This window comes from Triturus cristatus, chromosome 4_1 (genome assembly GCF_964204655.1).
Source record: "Triturus cristatus chromosome 4_1, aTriCri1.1, whole genome shotgun sequence".
Lineage (NCBI taxonomy): Eukaryota > Metazoa > Chordata > Amphibia > Caudata > Salamandridae > Triturus > Triturus cristatus.
Window position 1 is genome coordinate 643,138,080 of NC_140585.1, and position 22,523 is coordinate 643,160,602.

The window sequence follows — 22,523 nt, forward strand, 5'->3', positions numbered from 1 at the left end:
GCCAAGAAGAAACCCTCTTAGGGCCTGCATGCTAGATTCCCTGAAGCCAATTCTCCCTCCAAGGTGTTGGGGGCAGTGTTCCTGTCTTAGATATCGGGTAGGCTCCTGCATGGGCGTCCATGCATGAATTTACCAAGCACTACTACTTCGACAGTCCTGTCTACAGAGAGGGCCATTTTACATGCTTGGTTCGCAGGACTTAGTATGAGTCTTCTCTTCTGACCCTCCAGCTGATGCTAATCTTGTTTCCTAGCCCATTGAATATTGCAAAAATTAATTTTCTGGAACCATTGTTTTTCAAACTGCTGCAAACTCAAAGTATGTTAGAAATAATTTTCAAGTTGCCACACCCTGGCTCCTACCATTATTTAATCAGGCAGATTGCAGTCCTATTTTTATCACATAGTTTGATATATGGGTTTTTGACTAGCTCTCACTTAATTGGTGCAATGTGTTTCATTTCCTAATACGGATGCAATCATTGTCTACCATTAACCTTCGCTTTTAGATGGAGTTGAGGAATCTAGGGCACTTCTAAGGTAACTACTTGTATATGATTCATTCTAATGGGTTCCAGGTGTTTTGTTGTGCTATACTGGTGATGATTTGGCTAGTCCGCTGCCATTTCTTGTATCAACACAAGGATAGAAGGGTCCTGCTAATTGTCCAAAGCCTTCCATAGATTCCATTCATCTGAACTCTCAAGCTGCTCAATGCATTTATGTGTCTTTTTAGCCAATGCTTAGTGGGTACGCTTTTGGATATCTCTGCTAGATATCTCACTTCAATTAGCTCCATGAAACTGCCTTCCCTCAAGTTATATCACATGTCTTGGAACCTAGACGTATTGGAGATGAAATTCTTATTAAATTAATTTCATGCTCAAATGTTGTAAAGCTATCCTATAAGGCTGTCCACAATACTTCATTTGAATATAGACATTTTTATCCTTTTAAATTGATCACCATAAACTTGCATTGAAAAGTTCCTTCTGCATGTCCGCATAATTTACTGAATTCCTAAAATGTGAGTTATGTTGTAAATTCTGGCTTTTCTTTAAATTCATGTTGGAGAACATATCCTTACCTGCATCTTGGTTACTGAACACACTAGTTGTCCATCACTCATCTCTAAGACTTAATACGCAAGTGTGCTTGTTAGCATGTTGTACTCCATGAGCTGCTGTATTCTGGGTTGGAAGCTGTTTGTTTGAATGATGTTGGCAGAATCATCCGAATTTCTGAATCCAAATATTGATCAGATCTTCCAGGTGAATAGAATTAAATGCTTGGCATTTCCAATCTCAAAAACACCAAAAAGGAGTTTATATAAAGTTCTGAGTTGTTATTCAGTCCTCTAGAAAGTGGTTTGGTTGGAGGCATGCAGACACAAGCCATCAGTGATGAATTGCTGGTCATGCTTCTTGTATTTGATTTTCTGGTTGCCATAGACTTTTTGGACTACTCGGTTGTGCTTTAGCACTTAGGTGGTTTGCTGAAGGTGTCTTTCGTACCATTGGTCCATGTTTAACTGAATAGGATTTTGTGCCTTCATACTGTGTGAAATCCTTACTTGCTTCTGTTACTATGAAACAAACCAGTTTTGATATTGAATTATAATTGCTTCAGGAACTACAGAAACACATAAATTCTTATATATTATATAGAATGCTGAAGGAATGTTGTATGTACGTGAAGTAGTTAGTACATAGATAATAATGCAACAAAGTAGAGGTGCATCACGTTTCATACAATGTCTCTTACATGATGAAAGGAAGATTTGCTTGACAATTAATTTTGCACAGCAGTTTGGACCTGATGTGTGTGTTTTTGGGAGTATATTTCTTGTACTGATATGCCTGTGTCTATACAGTTAAAAAAATAAATATTAATTTATGTTTCAGGCACCCATGTAATGGAAGGCTCGGGAAAAATGGTAGTAACTGCTATTGGTGTGAACTCGCAAACGGGAATCATTTTTACCTTACTTGGCGCTGGTGAAGAAGAGGAAGAAAAAGAAAAAGAGAAGGAAAAAAAGGAGAAGAAAAGTATGTATATTAGTTTTGGGGATCTGTTGAATGTATTTATTTTTATGTCCGTTTCAAGAATTATTTGTAGACCTTTCAGGAGTGAATATTCAATATAGTTTTAGAGTCTCGTACAGCAAACGTGCTTAGAAGAATATAATTTTGAAAATCAAAGCCTTAAAATAACTCTCAATAACAGGGACGAACATGACGAATATATTGAATGCATAAACAATGTCACATGGGCAAAACCCATGTTTTCTTATTATTTCCTCATTCTCCAGTTCCAAATTACTTGCATATATTTGTCATGTTTTTTTTATAGTACTTTTTACAATAATCGCCCAGTAACACTGATGAATGTATTACCTACATAATACAACAAGGATTTTTCTAGGTAGCGTAGGGAAAATAAAGAATTAAATAGAAAATGGAACATATTGTTTGTTCTACTGCTGTAACAAGGAGCAGTCAAGGTATATTTAAAAGTAGGGGACTGCTTGCACTGGTTTTCTTCTTCTACGTAACAACATCTTTGATGCTTCATAAGTGAGGGCAGATAGAACAGTTTATGTAGCCTGGATATTGATCACTCCACTCACAGGCACAGCAGAACCTCCAGGAAAGTAAGCGTGAAATATGTGAAGACACTAAATGTAGACCACATACCTCTGGAACCACGCAGGTTGAAAACAATCTAGTCAAAAGCGGTGCCGTTAGAGAGCCATTAAAATTGCACAGCATAGATGAGAAACAAAGAAAGGACTACACAAGAAGCAGAACGATGTACCCTTCTAAAAGCAAACCAATCATAAGGAACCAAAACTTAACTGCAGTTTGAACGATTACGTTTGGATGGGCAGTCGTTAATTAAATGTTTATATTGGATAAATGCATAAAAATATATACATACCAAACAATGTAAATCTTAAACATGTCACGTATGCACTAGATAGTTTTACAATTAATTTCTCGGTCCAAATGCCGTGTTGCCTGGCCAAATAATTTTTAATCCGCGTAACCATGTGGAAGGCATACCTATATAAAAGGGATGCCACTATCTCTTTACAGTCTCATTCAGTGCTGTTCTCTCCGGCAACTAGACCCTGTCTAACTCTATACTTTTAAGGATAACCCTACAGATGAGTTAAGGCTGCTTCCAGCACATATACCAAAACCTAGTTTAGCTATCTTTCTGACCATATGCATCGTATGGGTACAGAAATCTCCTGTGATAATAATTACTTCAACCTCTCAAAATGTCACCTACAACTTTTTCCCCTAAATTTCCTTTCAAGGTATTTGTCATTGGGATTTAATTGGGGAAACATTCAGCCCAAGTAGCTTTCTTTTCAAAAACTTGAATTTGGCTTTCTGTTCCAAGACTACAATCTTGCAGAAGTTGGCCAACTTCTTCAGCTGATTCTCACAAATATGTAAGGCATGCTTGATTTAGAATGCCAATTGTTGTAACCCGGATACTTGCAACATAATTAGGAAGATGAACACTGAATCTAGCTTACCTAGATTTCTACTTGGACATCGCAAGAAGGTGACACTAAAGTAAAAAACAGGAAAACAGTGGTCAAATCTTCCACTTTGTTGTGCATATTTAGGGAGAAAAAAGATGGATAATAAAAGTAACACTTCCACTTACTCTAATTAGTCATCAAAGACAGTTGGTTAAGTCTTGCTCTTAATGTAGAGTCCTATCCTACTGTATAAAGAACACCAAGTTATTTTTCTGGCCCGTTTGTCTTCCTTGATTAATTTAATTTAGCCTGAAAATTAATTTCCTTTTCTTTAAAAGAGTACCTGTGTCAAGTGTCTATTTCACATGCTAGGTCTGCCTCATTTGTGCTAAGAATCTAAATTCTCTTTGTGTTGGGTAGAAAGATCCTCACTGTATGGTCAAACAGATTGGATAGTGCATGCATGCGGAACACCCTCCTTGACCTACACTGGCAGTCTATTTAATTAAAGTATCTTAGAACTGAAGCAGTCAACCAAGTCGGCTGCATTCAAGATATCACCACTACAGCATGACACTATAGCGTTGGATGCCATTAGGCGCCCAAAAGCTGTGAGACATTTGGATGCTTTAATTACCTTTTTGTCCATCATATTTCTCCACTTGTCAATGAATCGTTGGTTCCTGGAGCTCTTCCATCTCCAAATATACACTAGAGCTTTTGTTGACTTGGAAATGGAGAGCATAAAGAGGTGTGCACAAAAATGTAGTGACTTTCATAAACCATTTGTAAGGAGTTTGCTGATATTTTGGCACTGAACAAATAACATCATTACACATGGTTATCCTGGGCCTGTTTATACAAGAGGTGAAAGAATGTGATTACCAATTTGAGACCCAGATGAACTTGGAAACGCTGCACCTTTGCCTCTCCCAGCTCAACCACCGCCTCTCATGGAGAACCCCTGTGCACTACTTGGATTTGAGCTTACTCTTTCCATGATTCAAAAAACACAACTTTTTAGCTCCCTGAATGCATGCACCTTCTGTATGTTTCTGGGTATAACAATGTGGTCACAGGTTTAAAACCTGGGGAATCCACCCAGTCTCATTTGTCCAAGAGCAATAAAATTGCCACAATTAGGGTCGAGTAGGAAATTGGTTATCTATACCTAGAAACTGCAATTCTGTAGCCCTTTGCAGGTTCTGATATTTTATGTTAAACAGTATCACGTTGTTGTGACTAGTGAGACTCACTTGCAATCAAGAGTCAGAACCTAAAACAAGCCCTGGGGGAGGCCTGGAAGAACTTTAGAGATGTGATGGCCTAACATATTATTGAAAAGCCTTTGGCAACTGCTGACCACCAATAAAGTTTCCTCAGCTGTCACCATATAAATATGGGTTCAACTGCAATTTGATCATCTCTCTGCATGAGATTCTTAGATAATGTTGATATTGGTCTGTGCAAAAATACACCACTCTTTGAGCCAACTTTTGAGTGCAAAATTAAAAGATTGTCAAGGGAGAATGTGCCTAATTTCAGCATATCCAGAAGCTTAATTTGGGCAGTGGAGAAGCCTAGCAGGTAGTCTCTGCTATGCTTAAGGGTGTCTTCCATGGGCTCTCTCAGAGCAACGAAATAAAGTTCACTATGTCAGTGTCGGTTCAAGGGTGAGATATTTTGCCATTAATAAATGCTGTAAGACATCCTGCCTTAACAGTAGTCTTGGTCCCTTTTTCCAGCTGCATAGGTGATACCTGCCAAACTGTTTCAGTTAAATCTGTGAACATTCACATAGCTTAGGTTGGCAGGGTTTGCGCAGTCACATGAGTTTGCTTTGAAAGTGAATGATTTCAAGCTGAAGGGTGCCCCCAGAGGTGGTATTGTCCAGGATGACGTCATGGAGTTTTGGTACAGTCTTTTGGTTAATTTGAGTTCAAGTCTTCTGCACCATAGTGGCAACCATTACCCCAGAGTAGTGAGCCACTTGTCAGGCCAGTAATGGTTGAAATTCCCTCTTGGCTCTTCTGCTAGCATGCATCTTAGATCTTGTACCTTCCAAATGATACATCTCAAAGCTGAGATGCAGCCAGGCCCATCCGAATTTAGTGTAGACTTGTGTACTTGGTTAAAATATAACTGCAAAGGAGTCTGCCGGAGAGTTCAGGCTTTTAATGTAAACATTTCATTCTTTTGAACACTTTCTCTAAAGTCTCAATCTCCCCACGGACAGTTTCGCAGACCAGCATGTTGACAGCCAAGCCAGTTTGCATATAAAGAAACTGTGCAGTTGGCCTACCTGTTCCAGGAATCCATATGTATCCGTTACATTTGCATTTCTGGCTGGCCTTTATCTGAGAGAGCCACCATTTGTCGAAAAGAAGCTTCAATGTTTAGAGTAAACTGTTGCATAAATGTCTGGGTAAGGTGGCATATATGAAAACTAGACCAGGAATTTCGGGCATTTCCCGGAGACATTTTTTTTTTTTTAAAGATTCAAACAAAGTGGCCCCTTGACTACTTTGAGTTAATAAGTCTTGGATAAAAAGCTCTATGTCCACTGTAAATCCCAAGCTGGCATTTGATAGGAAGGCTAAAATCTGATTCTCCCAATTGGTCAGAACCTGTGGACCCTGCAAACGTGTTGTTGTCCTATTCAATGTGGCCTGTGACATGGAAATCCTGTCATGATAAATACACGTTCACATTTCCTTTCTAGCTGAAAGGGATGCTGTTCCATTCTTGAGTAGCTTAATAAAGATTCATTTGGCAATGATAGTTCTGATGTGAGAATGACTTTTTTACATTACTTTGCCCTTAAATTCAAAGTGAAGTAATCTGCTAAGTGAATTTAGAAAAGGCTGCCATCAGGTATACATCTTTTAGGTCTTTCCGAACAGCCAATCCGATGGAAGCTTTATTTCTCACAAAAAGTCTGAGTTCCACCTTGGCAATAAAGCACTAGGTTTTAGAAAGTCTTCCTTTCCAGAATCATTCTCAGAAGACATCTTAGATCACAAGAAGATGGGACAGTGGCTCCCTTCTGAAGAAGAGCTACCTCCTCATAGATTATTAACCATTTATTTGTCTTATGAGAAATTAATGTTAAGGCCACTTAATATGCCCTTGACTTCTCCCCTTTTGCTTTCTACATCTAGAGTCCCAGTTTTTTAAGACATTGGAAAATTAACTCCTTGTCTGTCATACAGCTCACAGATGCTCACCGTAGACTTTTCAGGTTTCACTCCAGCCAGGGCTTCCACAAGGTCCAGTTTCACAAGGTACAGTACCAGTTCCAACTGACTGCTGGTTCTTCCACACAAGATGGCAGCATTCAGCATTTGTCCCTACGGCATTGAACAAGATGCTAGCAGGCTGAGCTTTGCGGTACAGTTCCAGTTCCTATGTGTAAGTGGAAATCATAAGTCCTCCTTTCTTATTTCCCTAGCAGGTCAGGCAGAACTCGTCTTCTCTGAGATGTTGTTCCAGGTTTAAGAAGGTTCTAAGAAGTTGGTAATAAGGTGCCATTTTTATCCTGTTCACTAGATGATGAAGGGCGATTTCCCTTTGTCAAATATTGACAGTATTCTCATCACCAAAACTCCTTCTGATTTTCTGCACTTCTTGCATCTCAATGTAAACCTCCTCAGTCTCCCTTGACTGCATTTTCATCTAGGCTACAATATGGAATTTTTTTAAAGTATACACTTTATTTTCCTTGCAGGTAAAAAACAAGATGCAGCAATTGAAAATCGTAACAAAGGTAAAGCTTTATGTTGTATTGTGAAATATGTTTAGTCCAGTCCGTTTTCTTTCACTATATTATGTCATTTACCAATAATTTTACCTGTGCTCGCTAGCATCTGAATTGCACTAAAATAACATTCTAATACCACCATCACTAACATCAAAGTTAGTTTCTTACAATAAGGTCTCCATTGTATGTCTGCAGTGACAGTATAATTTCTATTTATGGCGACTTCCGTGAAACCTCAGAAAGTGTTATTATTAAAAAGTAAACAAGTGCAGCCATTTAATATTGCCCCATGTAATATTATTGTGTCACGGTCTTGCAGTTCCAATAAAGACGCTGCCTCTTGCCTTCTGTAGTAATAAGACACTCGAGTCCTAATAGGTGTGCCATCACTAAAAATCGAACCTAGTTTGAATCCCTCTCTCCACTGCCTCGTTAAAGCGCTGCCATCAGAAGAACTGAACCTACTAACACGAATGTGGAAGGATATATGAAGATGATGAGCTATGGTAAAATACATTCCTGATTGATCACTCTGAGTGCCGAAGCTAAAGCAAAACCACACCTTTTCCAGTTCTTTTATTTGCATGCGTAGTGGAAGGAGTGAAGGCAGTCCGCCTCCGGAGGATGGGCAGGCATGGTTATCAGACTGTCTTTTCAAGAGATGGGTTGAGAGGAAGTGCTTGAAATCATGTAGAGAGTAGGAGCTCGGATCTGACTACGAAAGTTATTTTATAGGAAGGGTGTAAGTAATGTAAAAAGCAAAAATCTAAATGATACGTAGTGTGGCTTATTTACAGCCCAAAGCTTATTGCTTGCAAGAGTAGTGTCTAGTGTAGAGCTGTAGTATGTGAGTATTGTATTGTAATTGCATTTATGCTGTGCTTACAAAACCCTGGAACAAAGCATTGAAGCACTTATGGTGGATAGCACACTACTCAGTAACCCAAAGTTAGTGGTAAACCCAGTGGTTATTAGTTACTTTTATAAATGGATTATTTGCTTGTGCTCTGACGAAATTGAAGCATTTCCTCCAGTTTCCAGTTGTGGATTAATGTAATAGGAGTTAGGTTTGCTTACTAGAGTTGAGTTCATAGTTGAAAGATGTGACGGTGGCCTCCCATGTAAAGTTATGAACTGTAGGATGAGAAGGCTGTAGTAGTCCTCGCATGTTTGACTAAAACCTTGGTTTGTGTCTGTAAAACATAACACACAAGATGATGGACGGAATGTTGCACATTGGCAAAACATTCACCGATCTGGGTTTAATCCATTGTTATTTTGCTCACCACGCCACCCCAGTTCAGACAAAAACGATGGATATAGGCCCAGATCTCTGTACTGGGGTGAATGTATGACATTGTTCTGCATTCTGTCCATCAACTGTTCTTTTTGCATTTGTCACCCCGAGTGGGACGGGTATGCTCAGACGTGAGTCCTGTGCTCTCCATGCCACTGGAATCAAGCTATCATGGCTGAAGAGGGGTGAAACCCAGAAACCGGTCCTAGGACGCTTGTTTCCAGTCCAGGGAGGACCTGGCCTGGCAGTTCAGGCTGGACTGTTCCCATGAGGCACAGGATCAAGACTGATTTGCATATGGCTGGGTTCAAACTGGAATGGCATGGTGAGCAAAAAAACGATGGATTTAGGCCCAGATCTCTGTACTGGGGTGAATGTATGACATTGTTCTGCATTCTGTCCATCAACTGTTGTTTTTGCGTCTGTAAAACATATACTGCATTCTTGTATCAACATGAATGCCTTTATAGGGTGACTAGTAAGGTGCTGCTGGAGTCCTCCTAGTAAGCTTCTGTGATAGAACAGCTCACTAAATTCCATAGTGATCTACAATGACTTGGAAATAACAGAATAGTGGGAATCAATATTTCTTATAAGTGGTTGGAATCTGATGCTGTAGTAGCTGAGGAGTTAGTCGACCTGATTGTCATTGTGTAGTTAAGTTGCATTCCAAGGTTCGAGATTGAAGACTGAGACTGGGAGCAAGGAAATTACAGGAAAATGAAAACTGAAGAAACAAGGTAGACCTGGCATTTGGGGCAAACAATTCCTGACTGCTGTTTATTGTGAAAGAATACAAGATTATTTTTTTGTGAGGCATACCACTGCCCTAAAGCTTGGCCCTCATCTTTCAAATGCATAAGCACCATAACATTCAGAGCCATGATCCTTGGCTCCACAGTCATACACTGCATCAATTTTCTACACACATCCATAGGGTAAATATTCATACATTGTTTGTCTCATATTGATGAGGTGAAAGGCTAAATCGTGGGAGGGAGGAGAGATCAATTTAATAACTAGGCAGGCCAGTAGGCAACTCGCTCTGGCAGGAGACCGGTAAAAAGAAATATCCGGCTACTACAATTTGTTGATGCCACAACTGTCAGTCTTCCACATCCTGGTGAGCTGACACAAGTCATGCTTCATTAAGGAGGTTGCACATGGCATGTCCCTTCAGACTTCAGAGCACAGCTCTGGGTCGCATTCCATGCTGCAGTAAGTTCTTAGCAAACACGTATATTTGTGTGTGCTACAGCCAAAAATTAATATCTGAAAGTAGAAATGCTCCCTCTCTTGTACAATGCGGGAGACTTTTCTATCTTTTCCATCCAGCAAGCACATTGCATGTTAAACTGGGCATGACTGCACAAGTCAACACGTCACTGCATCCTTCTTTCACACCCTGAAGATGCTGAGGAAGATCTTCAAAAGGCTCCCTTGCAACACTAAAACAAACTGTCACTCAAGCCCTAGGCACCAGCAAGTTTGACTACAGGAACATGCTCTATGCTGAGATCACCAAGCAACTCACTAAACAACTACAAACCATTCTGAACTTGGCAGCCAAACTCATTCTCAACCTCCCCCACAGAACCTGCATCACACGACACCACACCTCAGAGTGCCACTGGCTCCCGATAACCAGCATGCTTATTTCAAATCTCCCTCTCCTCTCCCCTCCCTTCCCTCTCCCCTCCCTTCCCTCTCCTCTCCCCTCCCTTCCCTCTCCCCTCCCTTCCCCTCCCTTCCCTCTCCCCTCCCTTCCCTCTCCCCTCCCTCTCCCCTCCCTCTCCCCTCCCTTCCCTCTCCCCTCCCTTCCCTCTCCCCTCCCTTCCCTCTCCCCTCCCTTCCCTCTCCGTCCCTCCCTCTCCCTCCCTCTCTCCCTCCCTCTCTCCCTCCCTCTCTATCTTCCTCTCTATCTTCCTCTCTTCCTCTCTTCCTCTCTTCCTTACTCTTCCTCTTTCCCTCTCTTCCTTACTCTTTCTCTCTCTCTTCCTCTCTTCCTCTCTTTCTCTCTCTTTCTCTCTCTTTCTCTCTCTTTCTCTCTCTTTCTCTTTCTCTCTCTCTTCCTCTCTTCCTCTCTTCCTCTCTTCCTCTCTTTCTCTCTCTTTCTCTCTCTTTCTCTCTCTTTCTCTCTCTTTCTCTCTCTTTCTCTCTCTTTCTCTCTCTTTCTCTCTCTTTCTCTCTCTTTCTCTCTCTTTCTCTCTCTTTCTCTCTCTTTCTCTCTCTTTCTCTCTCTTTCTCTCTCTTTCTCTCTCTTTCTCTCTCTTTCTCTCTCTTTCTCTCTTCCTCTCCTCCCCCTCCCCCCACATACCTGAACAGTTGCATCTCCTTTCAACAACCTCCAAGACATGTCCGCTCTACAGGACTCCTACATGCAGGCATTCTTGATTGATTTGTTAAAAATGTAAATTAAAATCTTCCATAGATAAAAAGTTGCATGTATCCCCCTGTTTTGCGGGCCACCTGGATGTATCAGTTAAAAAATGTTGGTAGTTTGAACTGATTTAATGCTTGCAAATATGTACCTCCCATGTGCATTTGAAATGCAAATCTGTTGACACGTTTAGTTTTTTTTCTTTAGAAGAGTTGTGCATCCAGCGATTTATAACGGACATATTTACGGGACCTGATAAAAATATCTTGTAATTAAGATGGAGGGCATGATGGAATTAGTTTGTACTAATGAGCATTGATTGGCCTCTGCTTGGAGAAAATGGTATATCTGCAATCTACTTTCCACCCCAGGATGTTAAACCATAAGGGTTGGGATATGCACTGAACTTCCGAAAAAAAACTTTAAGCTTAGGCTTGTTTAAGAATTTATTGCATCAACTATTGCCTTGTTCGTCTTATGCAGTATTTCTGAATCTTTAAACTTTAGAAGTTCATCGAAGACTTCACTTCTTAATCGATGTATTCGATTTAGCCCCCCTCCAACTTGTAAGAAGCAAGTGGTGAGGGGCAAACACTTGCCAGATGATAATTTACTTCTATTGTTTATTTGTATTGTTTAATTTTATAGTCATGAATGCAATGGCAACCTCCTTGCAATACTCTGTGGAGAAGGAAGTTGTGAGGATTTGTTTTGTAATGGAATTAAAAGGCATGTCACATATTATACGGTATGTAAAGTATGACTTAAATATCATGTTTGTGTAACTTTTATTTATTGTGCTTTTCAGCAAAAGCCCAAGATGGTGCGGCAATGGAAATGCAGCCACTGAAGAGTGAAGAGGGAGGCGATGGAGAAGAAAAAAAGAAAAATCATTTGCCAAAGAAAGAAAAATCTGTTTTACAAGGGAAACTTACTAAACTAGCAGTACAGATCGGCAAAGCAGGTGAAATATTTGTGTAGGGTAAATGTTAGTAGTGTGGATTGTGATATGTATTACTGGTATGTAGGTTTTCTACAACTTCATGTCCTTGCTGATAGACAAGGATAGAGGTATTTGTAAGGCACTTACAGCATGAATTAACAGCTGGTACACCATGTGCTATGGTGAGGGTTAATCTTGTGGGTTTTTTTAGATTTAGACTTGGAGTGTGCAACGCGGTGCAAGATATTTGCTTTCTTGGTATAGGCCCTTCATTACATCTGAAGTTAAATCCAGCTTTCCTTATATCTGCAAATCCGTTACTTCTAAGGGTAACAAATTATGATTTTCCTAGATGTAGTAAAGAAAGTCCTTATTCTGTCAAACAAGTATTTCTTAGAATTCCAGTGACAAAGTTATTTCTCTGATGAGATAATCACTGCTCTTAATAAGATTGACATATTGGTAACTGCTAGTAAAATTATTATTCTGTGCCAAGAACTGTGGGAGAGGGTTATGCATGTTTTGAAGCTTACACACTACTGTGCATTGACCATCTCCTCCACCTTGATTAGTGGATGCCAATACTGGAATGGAAGGTCCTGTTATATCAATAGTTGAAACATTATCTGGAACTTTAAATCTTGGTCAGTCTTATAAGTTTTAAATTGGTACACCATAAGTAGGCGAGGATCTTAAGGAAAACTGTCATGCCACACTGTTGTGGTATTGTCTTGGTTTTACAATGTTCAACAATAAATATTTTTGCTTTTTCACTCGGATCCAAAATGTCGAAATGGGACAATATTGCAGGTGATCCAACACAATCGCATCCTAAGTTTCAATGACTGTTGTTCCCAAGGCAAGTCAAGTTATTCATTCATTGGCCTTCAGATGCTTAGTTTACATCCTAAAACTGTCTATACTCATTCTAGACAGATATATCAGACGCATACCTTAAAGCATTCTGCACGCTGTTGACTCACTGTTGTACCAGCTATGCCATGATACCGTGCTCTAAATTGCTAATTGCATCTTATGTATAGGATCCTTAATCTTGCATTTTTTGCCAGCTATGACCGACATTCAGCACTTGAACTACATCTGCTGAGCTAAGGTCGTCAGTCATGTCCAAGACACAAGCTAGCCCATCAACACCATGCTGATTTTGCTTCTAATTGTTTCTGTAGTCCAGACTTTTTGAATGAAGACTAAAGGTAATTTCGAAAGTGCCAGGTTTGACAGTCTTCTGAAGTCTTTCTCTCGGAAAGGTGAGACATTAATGATGCCTTCTTCAGGTGAGTCTGCCTATCATTCTGTGGGCATTAATTGAACCTTGAAAAGGATTGGAAAATTCCAGTACTCTTCCATTAGCACTGACAATTCTTTGCGATGTCCACCATGGTACTATAATCACCAGTGATCCATTTGCCTATTCCACCTTAGCAAGCACTCTGGAATGACTGAGACTGATTCCTTCTTGCTTGTTCTACTGGATACAACCACTGCCTTTTTGTCTCAAGCTTGCATCTTTAAAACTTATGCAAGTCCTTGTAAGATTACAGACTCTGCCTGCTGGGGCAGGGTTATGTTGCCCATAACTCCCTGCCACTGGAGAAAGGAGTGGCCGTGGCTGTGGCTGTGTCGGTGGCAGAGGGGGTGCCTTTTAGCATAAGGCGGCTTTCTGCACTCATGAGATTTCGGTCTCTGTATGTTTGGGCATGACTGTGTTGCTCATAACCCCTGCTACAGGAGAAAGGAGGGGCCATGCCCCTGCATGCAGGATGTGCCCGGGCGAAGACTGGTCCTGTCTGCACCCGGGCGAAGACTGGTCCTGTCTGCGCCCATCAGAGCCCAGAAGAGGCTTCCCTCTTGGCTCCAACTCCTGTTTTTTCCACGTAACTATCAATGTTCTTCATATCCTTCACAACCGAAGGAAATATGGGGAAAAGAAAGCATTTCAACTTGCTGTTTTTCTCTAGTACAATGGGGGTGATTGAACAAGAACTTGATGTAGTTACAGTGCAGATAAACAACATCACAGGGGCTAAAAAAGAAAGACTTGGGGCTACTGCTAGTAGTGACACTGCTGATTCTACACCACCCCATGCATTGTTCCGAACTGAATCGCATTCTGGCAGATCTGACAGCCTTATGTATCTGACGTGCTGGCGACTATTCAAGAGGCTGGTATCCAAGGACTTAAGAAAAGTCCTGATTTTATAGCTGCTCTCACCCCCAGCTAAGAAAACAGTATGGGTGTCCCAACCAATGGAGGTGCCAAAAAACAGTCCGGTTAATCCCTGTCGCAGTCCACCTGCAAAAGTAAAAACTCTACTAAAGCAGTCGTTTCCAAAAGGGATTCCAATTCGGTTTGCTCTGTGCTTGAAATATTGTAGGAACGGTTAGTTGGGTTCATGGAAACTATATCAAGTCATTTTCAGGGAATGGAAAATCTATTGATTAAACTTCTCCCAAATGTGGGGCTTAGATTAGACCTACTTAAAAAGGATGTAACTTCAGCATGGGGTGATAGCCTTTTCCATAAAGATTCTGCCCTGCAAGTATCCACACAAATAGAAAGGCTTTGCCCTCCAAGCAGGGAATGTCTGCCATCACTGTGCCTGTACAAAGCAATAATGTTGAGAGTTGCTCCTTGAGAGCTGTGAATCAGTGCATTTTGGACCTTCCACCTGCTGCTACACCCTACACTATAATTTTAAAAAAAGTTATTCCTCCTCTGGGCCTTGGTAAAGTAGAAAGGCATGACCACTTACTCAACAAGGTCACCCATTGGTCTACCCTCCGGTTGAAAGTGCTACACTACACAGGAATACCAATAAGGTCCAAAGAGTTGCATGGATTGGCAATAGCACTAAACCTGATGGTTGGGACAGCCTTTGTTTATTTTAGGGACAAGTTTATACTAAGAAGAATCTTAATCAGGCGATTAGGGATTGTATGAAATTTGATAAGGTCGACAAAATTCCATTGCTAATGTATATAAAGAATACAAGTTATAGCCTGGGTTTTCCTGAATTTTATTCCAATCCAGAGGCCTTTTTACCAGCCGTTAAACAACATTCAAAGGATTGCTGTTGGATAAAAAGGTTGTACAACGAAACAACACAGGAAAATAAATTGCATGCCTTAACCACGCCATTTTTACCCCGCATTCTTTACCGCATATGCTTTTACAATGTATGCCATTACCACACATTGTTCATATTTTTAACAGCAATGCATTTGTGGATGTAGACCCCAACCATATCCTCCAACGTAACTTAAATGTGGGGTTAAAGTCATGCGCTGTAAAAACATACACGTGATAAAAACGTGTGCTAGAAAATGTGTGGTAAAAACCTTATTGTAAAGGCTATTTACCGAGAGGAAGCAATAGACTGTACGGAGAATATTAAAAGCACAGTTTGCCAGTGCAGTATTTTAAATTCTGGATCAGGTATGGAGCTGTACCATATATGGCTAGATAACTACTAGCGGGTTCTGTTGAACAGGTTGAGATCAGCACTTTGCACTTTATGGTTGCTTTCCTAGAGCCAGTTAAGTATTAATCGACCCTAGATGTGTGCTCGTGTGATGGTTATTCTGCACTATCCACTTTGCACTTTTCTAATGCCAGAATAAAGTTTACAAATTAACAAACATGTTATTACAGCTTTTAAAGGCTATTAATGTGCGATATTACAAGCAAGCCATGTTTTACTTGCAAGTACTCCCTTCGCTGAGTGTATGCCTGATAGTAGTGAATTACATACAGTGGGTAATCAAATCTAGGAAATATGCTTGTCTGATGGTCTTGTTGCACTTTACATTTGATATTTTCTGATGCCTTTTGGATTTGATTTTAATATTGAAATGTTTATTCACTAATTTTTATGTTATTGATAACCTGTTTTTGCCTTTTATAGCCATTTGACCGAATAAAGCTTTTTTGGTAATCATTGAGTCCCTATAATGCAACTGAGCTTGCCAGTAGATTTTGAATGAATTTTGTAAGCAGCGCCACTATCTTGGCCAATTCCCTTTCCCAGAGTTCATATACCCCAAACCTCTCTCTTGATTCCACTAACCATCTGTGCTGGAAGGCTCAGAAATCCCATATCCAGCTCCAAGACTCGTGACAGCTCCTTTTTTTTCTCTTTTTTTTTTTTAAACCTTAATTTCAAGTTAACCAACGATGCAGCATTTAAAACAGTGATCAAATTGGACAGTGTGCAGTTAAGCGAACATAACCATATGAAGGTACAACTTTTGCCATTCTCCAAAGAGCTAGTATACAGTGTCTCTACAGTGGGACATCCTGGACATGTCTCAGCCAGTACTCCAGGAGCTCTGTGCAGTAGAGGTTTAACTATCTGTCAGTGCTCTCATATCTTGTCGAATCAGCATCTGGGGCTGCAAACCTGTCTCCCAGTTTTTTCCATGTGAGTATATCATCATCTAATCATCTCTCCTGTTTAGTTTCATGTGGAGCTAGTCCACTAGCGTCCATTCCTCTACATCTCTGAGCCAGTGTTCAATCTCTACCCTGCATCTGGCCAAAACCAGTGCAAGCTGCAAGTATTTCTGTGCCGTCCTACGGCATTTGGGCCTGCTAATATTTCCCAGTAAACTAAACTGGTGGGTGAGGGTGCCCTATAGCAATGTGGTGTGTGTATGTTTTTCCACTACCCAGAGCGAAAAGTTCTCCACTCTTTGACATCCCCAGGCTATATGTAGAAAGTCAGCCCCATGGAACCCACATCATGATGGAAAGGAGCCCTCCGAAGAATAATTGTCACCAGCTACTGCTATATGCGAGCGGTCTGTCTGACCACAGTCTGGGCACTAGAGCCCTCCATCAGTAGAGCAGAGACCTGCTCAACATCAACCGCCCATCAACAAACGCTTCTTCCAACTATCGCCTCCTTCCAAGCAGCGGGCAGCGTGCTGTATGAGTGCCGCATGATAATAGAATACAAGCTGTGGCACTTCCAGGCCACCTTCCCACCCTGCTTCATTTTCCATCCCAGATAAGTGAAATAAGAATTGTCAAGCTACCTGAACACACTGGAGGGCAGTGAACAATGGGAATTCTGTATGACATACAGGCAGCACGGTAGAGGCACAAATTTGGAGATCACCATCCTACCCATAAGTGTCAGTGGCAATGTGTTCCAGAACTCAACCGACGGACACAATGAGTCCATCACGTTCCCCAAGTTAAATCACAGTTGTTTCGGCTTGGAATGCACAACTATGATTCCCATGTAGCGGAAGTGATCCAGCTCCCAACGCAAGCCAATGTCAGGCAGGCACCCCACAAGAGTCTCCACCATCTCTGCAAGAGGAAACAATAGGGACTTATTGTAGTTGATCCACAGCCCAGGCAGGGGCCCCAAAGTCATCCAATAGTCATACCAGGGTCCTGAGGGAGTCACTAGGGGAGGTAAAACATAAACCAATAGAATGTGGTGCACCACCCCCGAATCTATGCCACAGTTATGCAACTCCCTCCGGGCCCAGACTCCCAAGGGACTCACGCAGGGCTAGACAGAGTTCCGAAACCATCCATGGCAAACTGCTTGGCCTGCTCCCCCTCCAGGGGGTGCGGCCGAACTGTTTTCTAGGGCCGGTTTTGGCCGATTTTGTTACCGGGGGCCGATATTCCCAGCCCCCGGTGACAAACTGCCCCCAGGGGCCCAAAACCGTCCCCCACCCTTGCGGCCCACCGGGGAAATGCCTGGTGCACGCTGGGGCCAGTCCGGCCCTGGCTCCAAGGCAGGAGCAATTAGGGACATGGGACAACCCTGCCGCATCCCTCTGCCCAGTAGCCTCAGAATAGCACAGTTCCACCTGCACTCTAGCACTGGACTCTGCGTAAAGCAGCTTAAGCCAACCCCTAAACTGGGGCCTGAAACCCATAACCCACAAGACTTTGAGCAGGTACCCCCAATCTACAGTATTAAAGGCTTTTTCCAGGTCTCTAGAGACCAAGGCAATTTCGTTGCGGCAGCCCTCAACCCTGTGCAGCACATGCGTCTGCGGTTCACACCCATGCTACACCCTGGGATGAAGCCGCATTGATCTTTGTTCACTAGGCTGGTCATAACTGGGTTCAGGCGATTGTCCAGTAATTTGCATAAAACTTTGACATCACTTGATCATGGTGAATGGCCTATACGCTGCAGGGTTGGTCTTATCCGTGCCTGGCTTGAGCAGCATACAAATATTCTCTTCCATCATGCAGGGCGGTAGTACCCCCTCTCCTTTGCTTCGAGAAAAACCTTGAAGGTCCTGTGTGACGGCAACTGAAAACTCCTGGTAAAACTCCACCATGCACCCATCTCCTCTGGGTGTTTTTGATCATGGAAGCATGTGCAGCGTGCAGCTCTTCATGGTCTAAGGCGGAGCCTAATTCCTCAGTCTCCCCATTCCTGGGGAGCTCCAGACCCTCCAATAATGTCTGAGACAGTTTGTGTGTTACCTGATGATCCCCCCTATACACTCCTTCCAGATGTCTTCGAAAGGAGGACACAGTGTCCGCTCTCGAGGTCACTGTCGCACCCCCGGAGTCACTAAGTGTCTTGAGGATGGTGTGTTCTTTCTACGCAGGACCCAGGCCAACAGTCTGCCCAATTTGTCTCCCTCTCTATGCAGTCGCTGTCTGTATTGCTTCATGGTATATTTATCCAGCGTGTCCCACATGTCCGCTATAAGTCAACACACATCAGACTCCACTACTGGGTCAGTCAGATTCGGTCTTTGCAACGTGGCCAGTCCTGTGTCTGCCTGCATCTTATGCCGCACCCTGTATGTCCGCCCCAGACACGTCCCTTTCAACACCACCTTCATCGCCTCCCACTCTGTAGCACTGCGTGCAGAGGAGCCCCAGTTAATTTCCATATAGTCAGTCAATGCTTGGGACAACGTTTCCCTTTCTGCAGCACCTGTCAGGACCTCACTGGAAACCTGCACACTGCTCTTTGCTGCGCAGGTCCCCCCCACTTCAGTGTTTAAAAGACTGGGGAGTGATCAGATAGAAATCTAGCCAAGTGTGACAGTCATACCCTCTGCTACGGAGACTCCTCCCACTATTATCCTGTCCAACCTACTAAGCGTGTTATGAGTCAAGAATGGCAGGTGTATGTCCGCTGCAAAGGATGAAGCATTTGCCATGCATCAACAAGCACTAAATTGTCCATCGCCTCCCTGAGAGTTTTGATCATATGGGCTTTGGTGCCCTCCCTAGGTAGCAGTATGTCAAGTTCCCCATCCATCATGCAAATAAAGTCACCTAGACTGAATAGGGGTATGCCCACAACCTGCGCAATCAGGTCCTGTATCATGTGAAAAGTGTGGGCACTTTTGGAGCGTACATATTAAGCATGGATACAGCCCTCCCGTCTAGTCTTCGCTTTAGCAGCATATGCCTGCCCTTCATGTCAGCCTCTGCATATGTAAGGAATAATGGTGTACCCGGAGCCATGCAAATCAGCACCCTCCTGGCATATGTTGCGTAGGAGACATGGAAGCCCTGGCATCATCCAGGTGGGTCTCCTGTAGACCGGCTATACTGACTTTAAGTTGTTTTAAGAAGGGTAGCTCCCTGTACCTTTTGCTACATTCCACATGAGTAGCCAGATGTTGCCCCCATCATCATGGTTCAGAAATGCATTGTTCCCTCTCGCATCCACTGTATGGTTACAAACACCACCCGCTGCATAAACGCACACAAAAACCTATAATATTGATAAAAAAAACACCCCCTCCTCCCACGGACTAACATAGTGCAAAAAGTCGACATATGCCCACCCAATGCATGTGCCAGGACCTGCACATCCTCCATTTCCATCCAACAAGGATAGGCCCTCTACTTCCATCACCCCGTAAAGCCACTCATCGCAGCTATTGTAACCGAGTCCTAATGGGGAAACCTAGTCCCACAACAAGTAGCTCAGTGTCATCTTGACCCCAAGTAGTTTCTCCACGTCACCTCAACGCAGCTAAAGCCCCCACAGGTAGACACCATCGCATTCAGACTGTACATTTCAGTCATTTCTCGGGGCAGACAGTCAGCATCCCGCAAGCAACAGCAAACCTCAGCCCATTGTTTAGTCTACCCTTCAGGGCCTCCTGGAGATCTGTGAGCATTACAGTAGGATCAACTCTGCATCTCTTCAGAATACAGAGTATCCGGCACACATTCTACCGCAAGACCTTGAACTCCGTCTACGGACCGGCCAAAGGGGATGGCGAGCACTCTCCTGCTGACATCCCAGAGTTCTCCTCTTGACGCACCTGCATGGTGCCATCCTCCTGGGTCGTCACTCAGTGGGAACATGAGGGGCTGACAGCCATGGGCCCCTGCTAGAAGCAGCCAAGCCCAGGCCCACGTCTGGGCCCAGCCTCCAGTCCCCCACATGTCTCCCCTTCAGGGTGACACACCGCTGTCTTGTCCCCCCATCTCCAGCCATTCCCAGACCTCCTCCAGGCATTCAAAAAATGTGCCTTCCCCTGCAAGATAACCTTCCTGGTGTAGTCCATGTAGATGGCTATTTTGCAGTTCTCGAATAGGGGCACAGCCTGCTCCTGGGAAGCTCACAGTATGCAGCCCCTGTCTTGATAGTTCAGGATCCTGGTGATGTTGGCCCTTGGTGGGGCACCCATTGTCAGCTGGGGCATCAGGGCCCTGTGTGCCTGCTCCGTAACGAAGAATTCTGACAAGCCCATGGTTGAAGCGGTCGCCTCATCCAGTTCTCCAGGAAGATCTCCGAGGTCCCCTCTACTGTCTCCGGGAACCCCAGCACTCGGATGTTGTTGTGGCAGGAGCGGCCCTCCGCTTCCTCCATCCTGTGACCCAGCTCACTGGTGACTGTGGTTAGTTTAGCTACCTGTCGCTTGAGGGTGATGACATCCCCCTGCAGTGTCTCAATGATGCTCTCTGCCATGGTTACCTTATCGGCTACCCTCCGCAGATCAACTCAGAGCAAATTGATCTCCATATAGACCGTTTCAATTTTTTGCTCAAGTGCAGTTTGAGAGCCATAGATGGCTGCCAGCAGCTCCGCCCATGAGGACTCCAGTTCCCTCTCTGAGGATGCACAGGAAGAGTCCGTCCTATCCTGATGGGTAAGCCTTTGGGACGGCCGTCATAACGTGTATTGTGTGATGGTAATAGCGGGGTGCGAGCACGCTGTTTTCTCCTTCCCCGTGTTCTTGATTTAGAGCAGCTGGTACTCTGCGTACTGACACAGTCCACCAATTCAGATGTGGACAGGCCTCTGCCTGCAATGCACTGCAGCGCAAAGCCTCAACTCTGGCCAGACCCAAGCAATCCAGTGGCTCCAGCAGATCGTTGGGTTCCATCCCAGGGGTGAGAGAGAACCCCCTTCCCTCCAGCCATCTCAATTCCTCAGAGCCAGCCTACACATGCACCTTCACAAGCTTCAATCACCTTGGCGCCCCTGCTCCTGCCACCCAGCAGCCATTCCTGTGCTGATTGCCTCCCATACGGTCACCCTTTGTTCCGTCGGGCCAAGAGGGTCTCAGGCCCCCCAGGTGCTTGTTGAGGGCCCAGGGACACTCCTGTATGCCGCCTCCTTGGGGGAGGGGTTGCCCTCTTTGTCTTGCAATAGTCTACCAGCAACCAAGAGGTAGGCCCCCCTCCTCTGGCCCATCAGTCCAGGTTCCTCAAGGTGCACCACCACACCTCAGCCTCCTGGACCCTGCTGAGCCAGCCCTGTCTCAGCTGTCTTCCTCAGGCCAGAGGGTCCCCGGGTCCAGCTTCTCCAATTTTACCTTGCTGCAGCCTGCTGATCACTTTGCCACCCAGTTCCATCTTTCCCCCGATGGCCCCTAGGGGGGGTGTTAATGTACTTGGCAGGGGGGTGGAGGACATCTCTCTCAGCCCCCACAGTGCTCCGGGGCACCAGCAGCAATCAGGAGAACGATGCAGCTTCCAAGGCCACAGCCCAGAGCGCTGCTTTCGCCAGCCGGGTCACATCAGTACAGACCAGCAGGCCTTCAATCACCAGCTGACAGTCTGATCCCATAAGCAGTTGGAATCCATCTCTGCCCGAGGCCTGCGCTGCAGACCTCCTCCCGCGGGGCTGCAGGCTGATCCAGCCACAGTGCCGATGTCCGTCGCTGCAGGCTTCTCCACGAGACCTGCTCTGCATCGCCTTTCCCCAGTCCATTACAGTGTCCATGAGGGTCAATTCGGGGTCCATGCAGCTCGCGGGACAGCTGGATTCTGCAGGATCTGACCAATCCGGGCTGGAGCGTTAGTCCTAACGGCCATCATTTTAGGAGGTCGAGCCCCTACAGACTCTGGTGTCCAACCCCAAACCGAATCCGTAAGAACTCCGACCATGGTCATGTTAGGACTCCACACTAACGAACCTGGTTCCTATTTGTTTTGACTCTGACAAACACTTCCCCTACCATAGAGCTTTCCTCAGAGGCTCCATCATATTTTTGGCTCACATTCTAACCAGACTTTTCCACCACCTGATTATGATGGAGATGACTTACCACCTCATTACAGTGCCGATAATGTATACATAGATTTGCAAGAGGCCAGCAGACTTGATACTTCCCCTGATACTGGGTTGATTTCCCTGCTTGGACCTACAGCCAAGGAGGG

At 43.9% G+C, this 22,523-nt stretch overlaps 1 protein-coding gene across 8 annotated transcripts in view; it reads left to right on the top strand.

The window, feature by feature from the left end:
- Positions 1 to 22,523, top strand: part of ATP2B1 (ATPase plasma membrane Ca2+ transporting 1) — a 475,107-nt gene that overhangs the window by 255,976 nt on the left and 196,608 nt on the right. For all 8 annotated transcript variants that reach the window (XM_085653032.1, XM_085653026.1, XM_085653033.1 and 5 more), the window contains 3 exons: positions 1,904 to 2,047; positions 7,226 to 7,264; positions 11,744 to 11,899. In XM_085653032.1, coding sequence (XP_085509158.1) covers positions 1,904 to 2,047; positions 7,226 to 7,264; positions 11,744 to 11,899 — 339 coding nt within the window. The remainder of the gene's footprint in view (positions 1 to 1,903; positions 2,048 to 7,225; positions 7,265 to 11,743; positions 11,900 to 22,523) is intronic.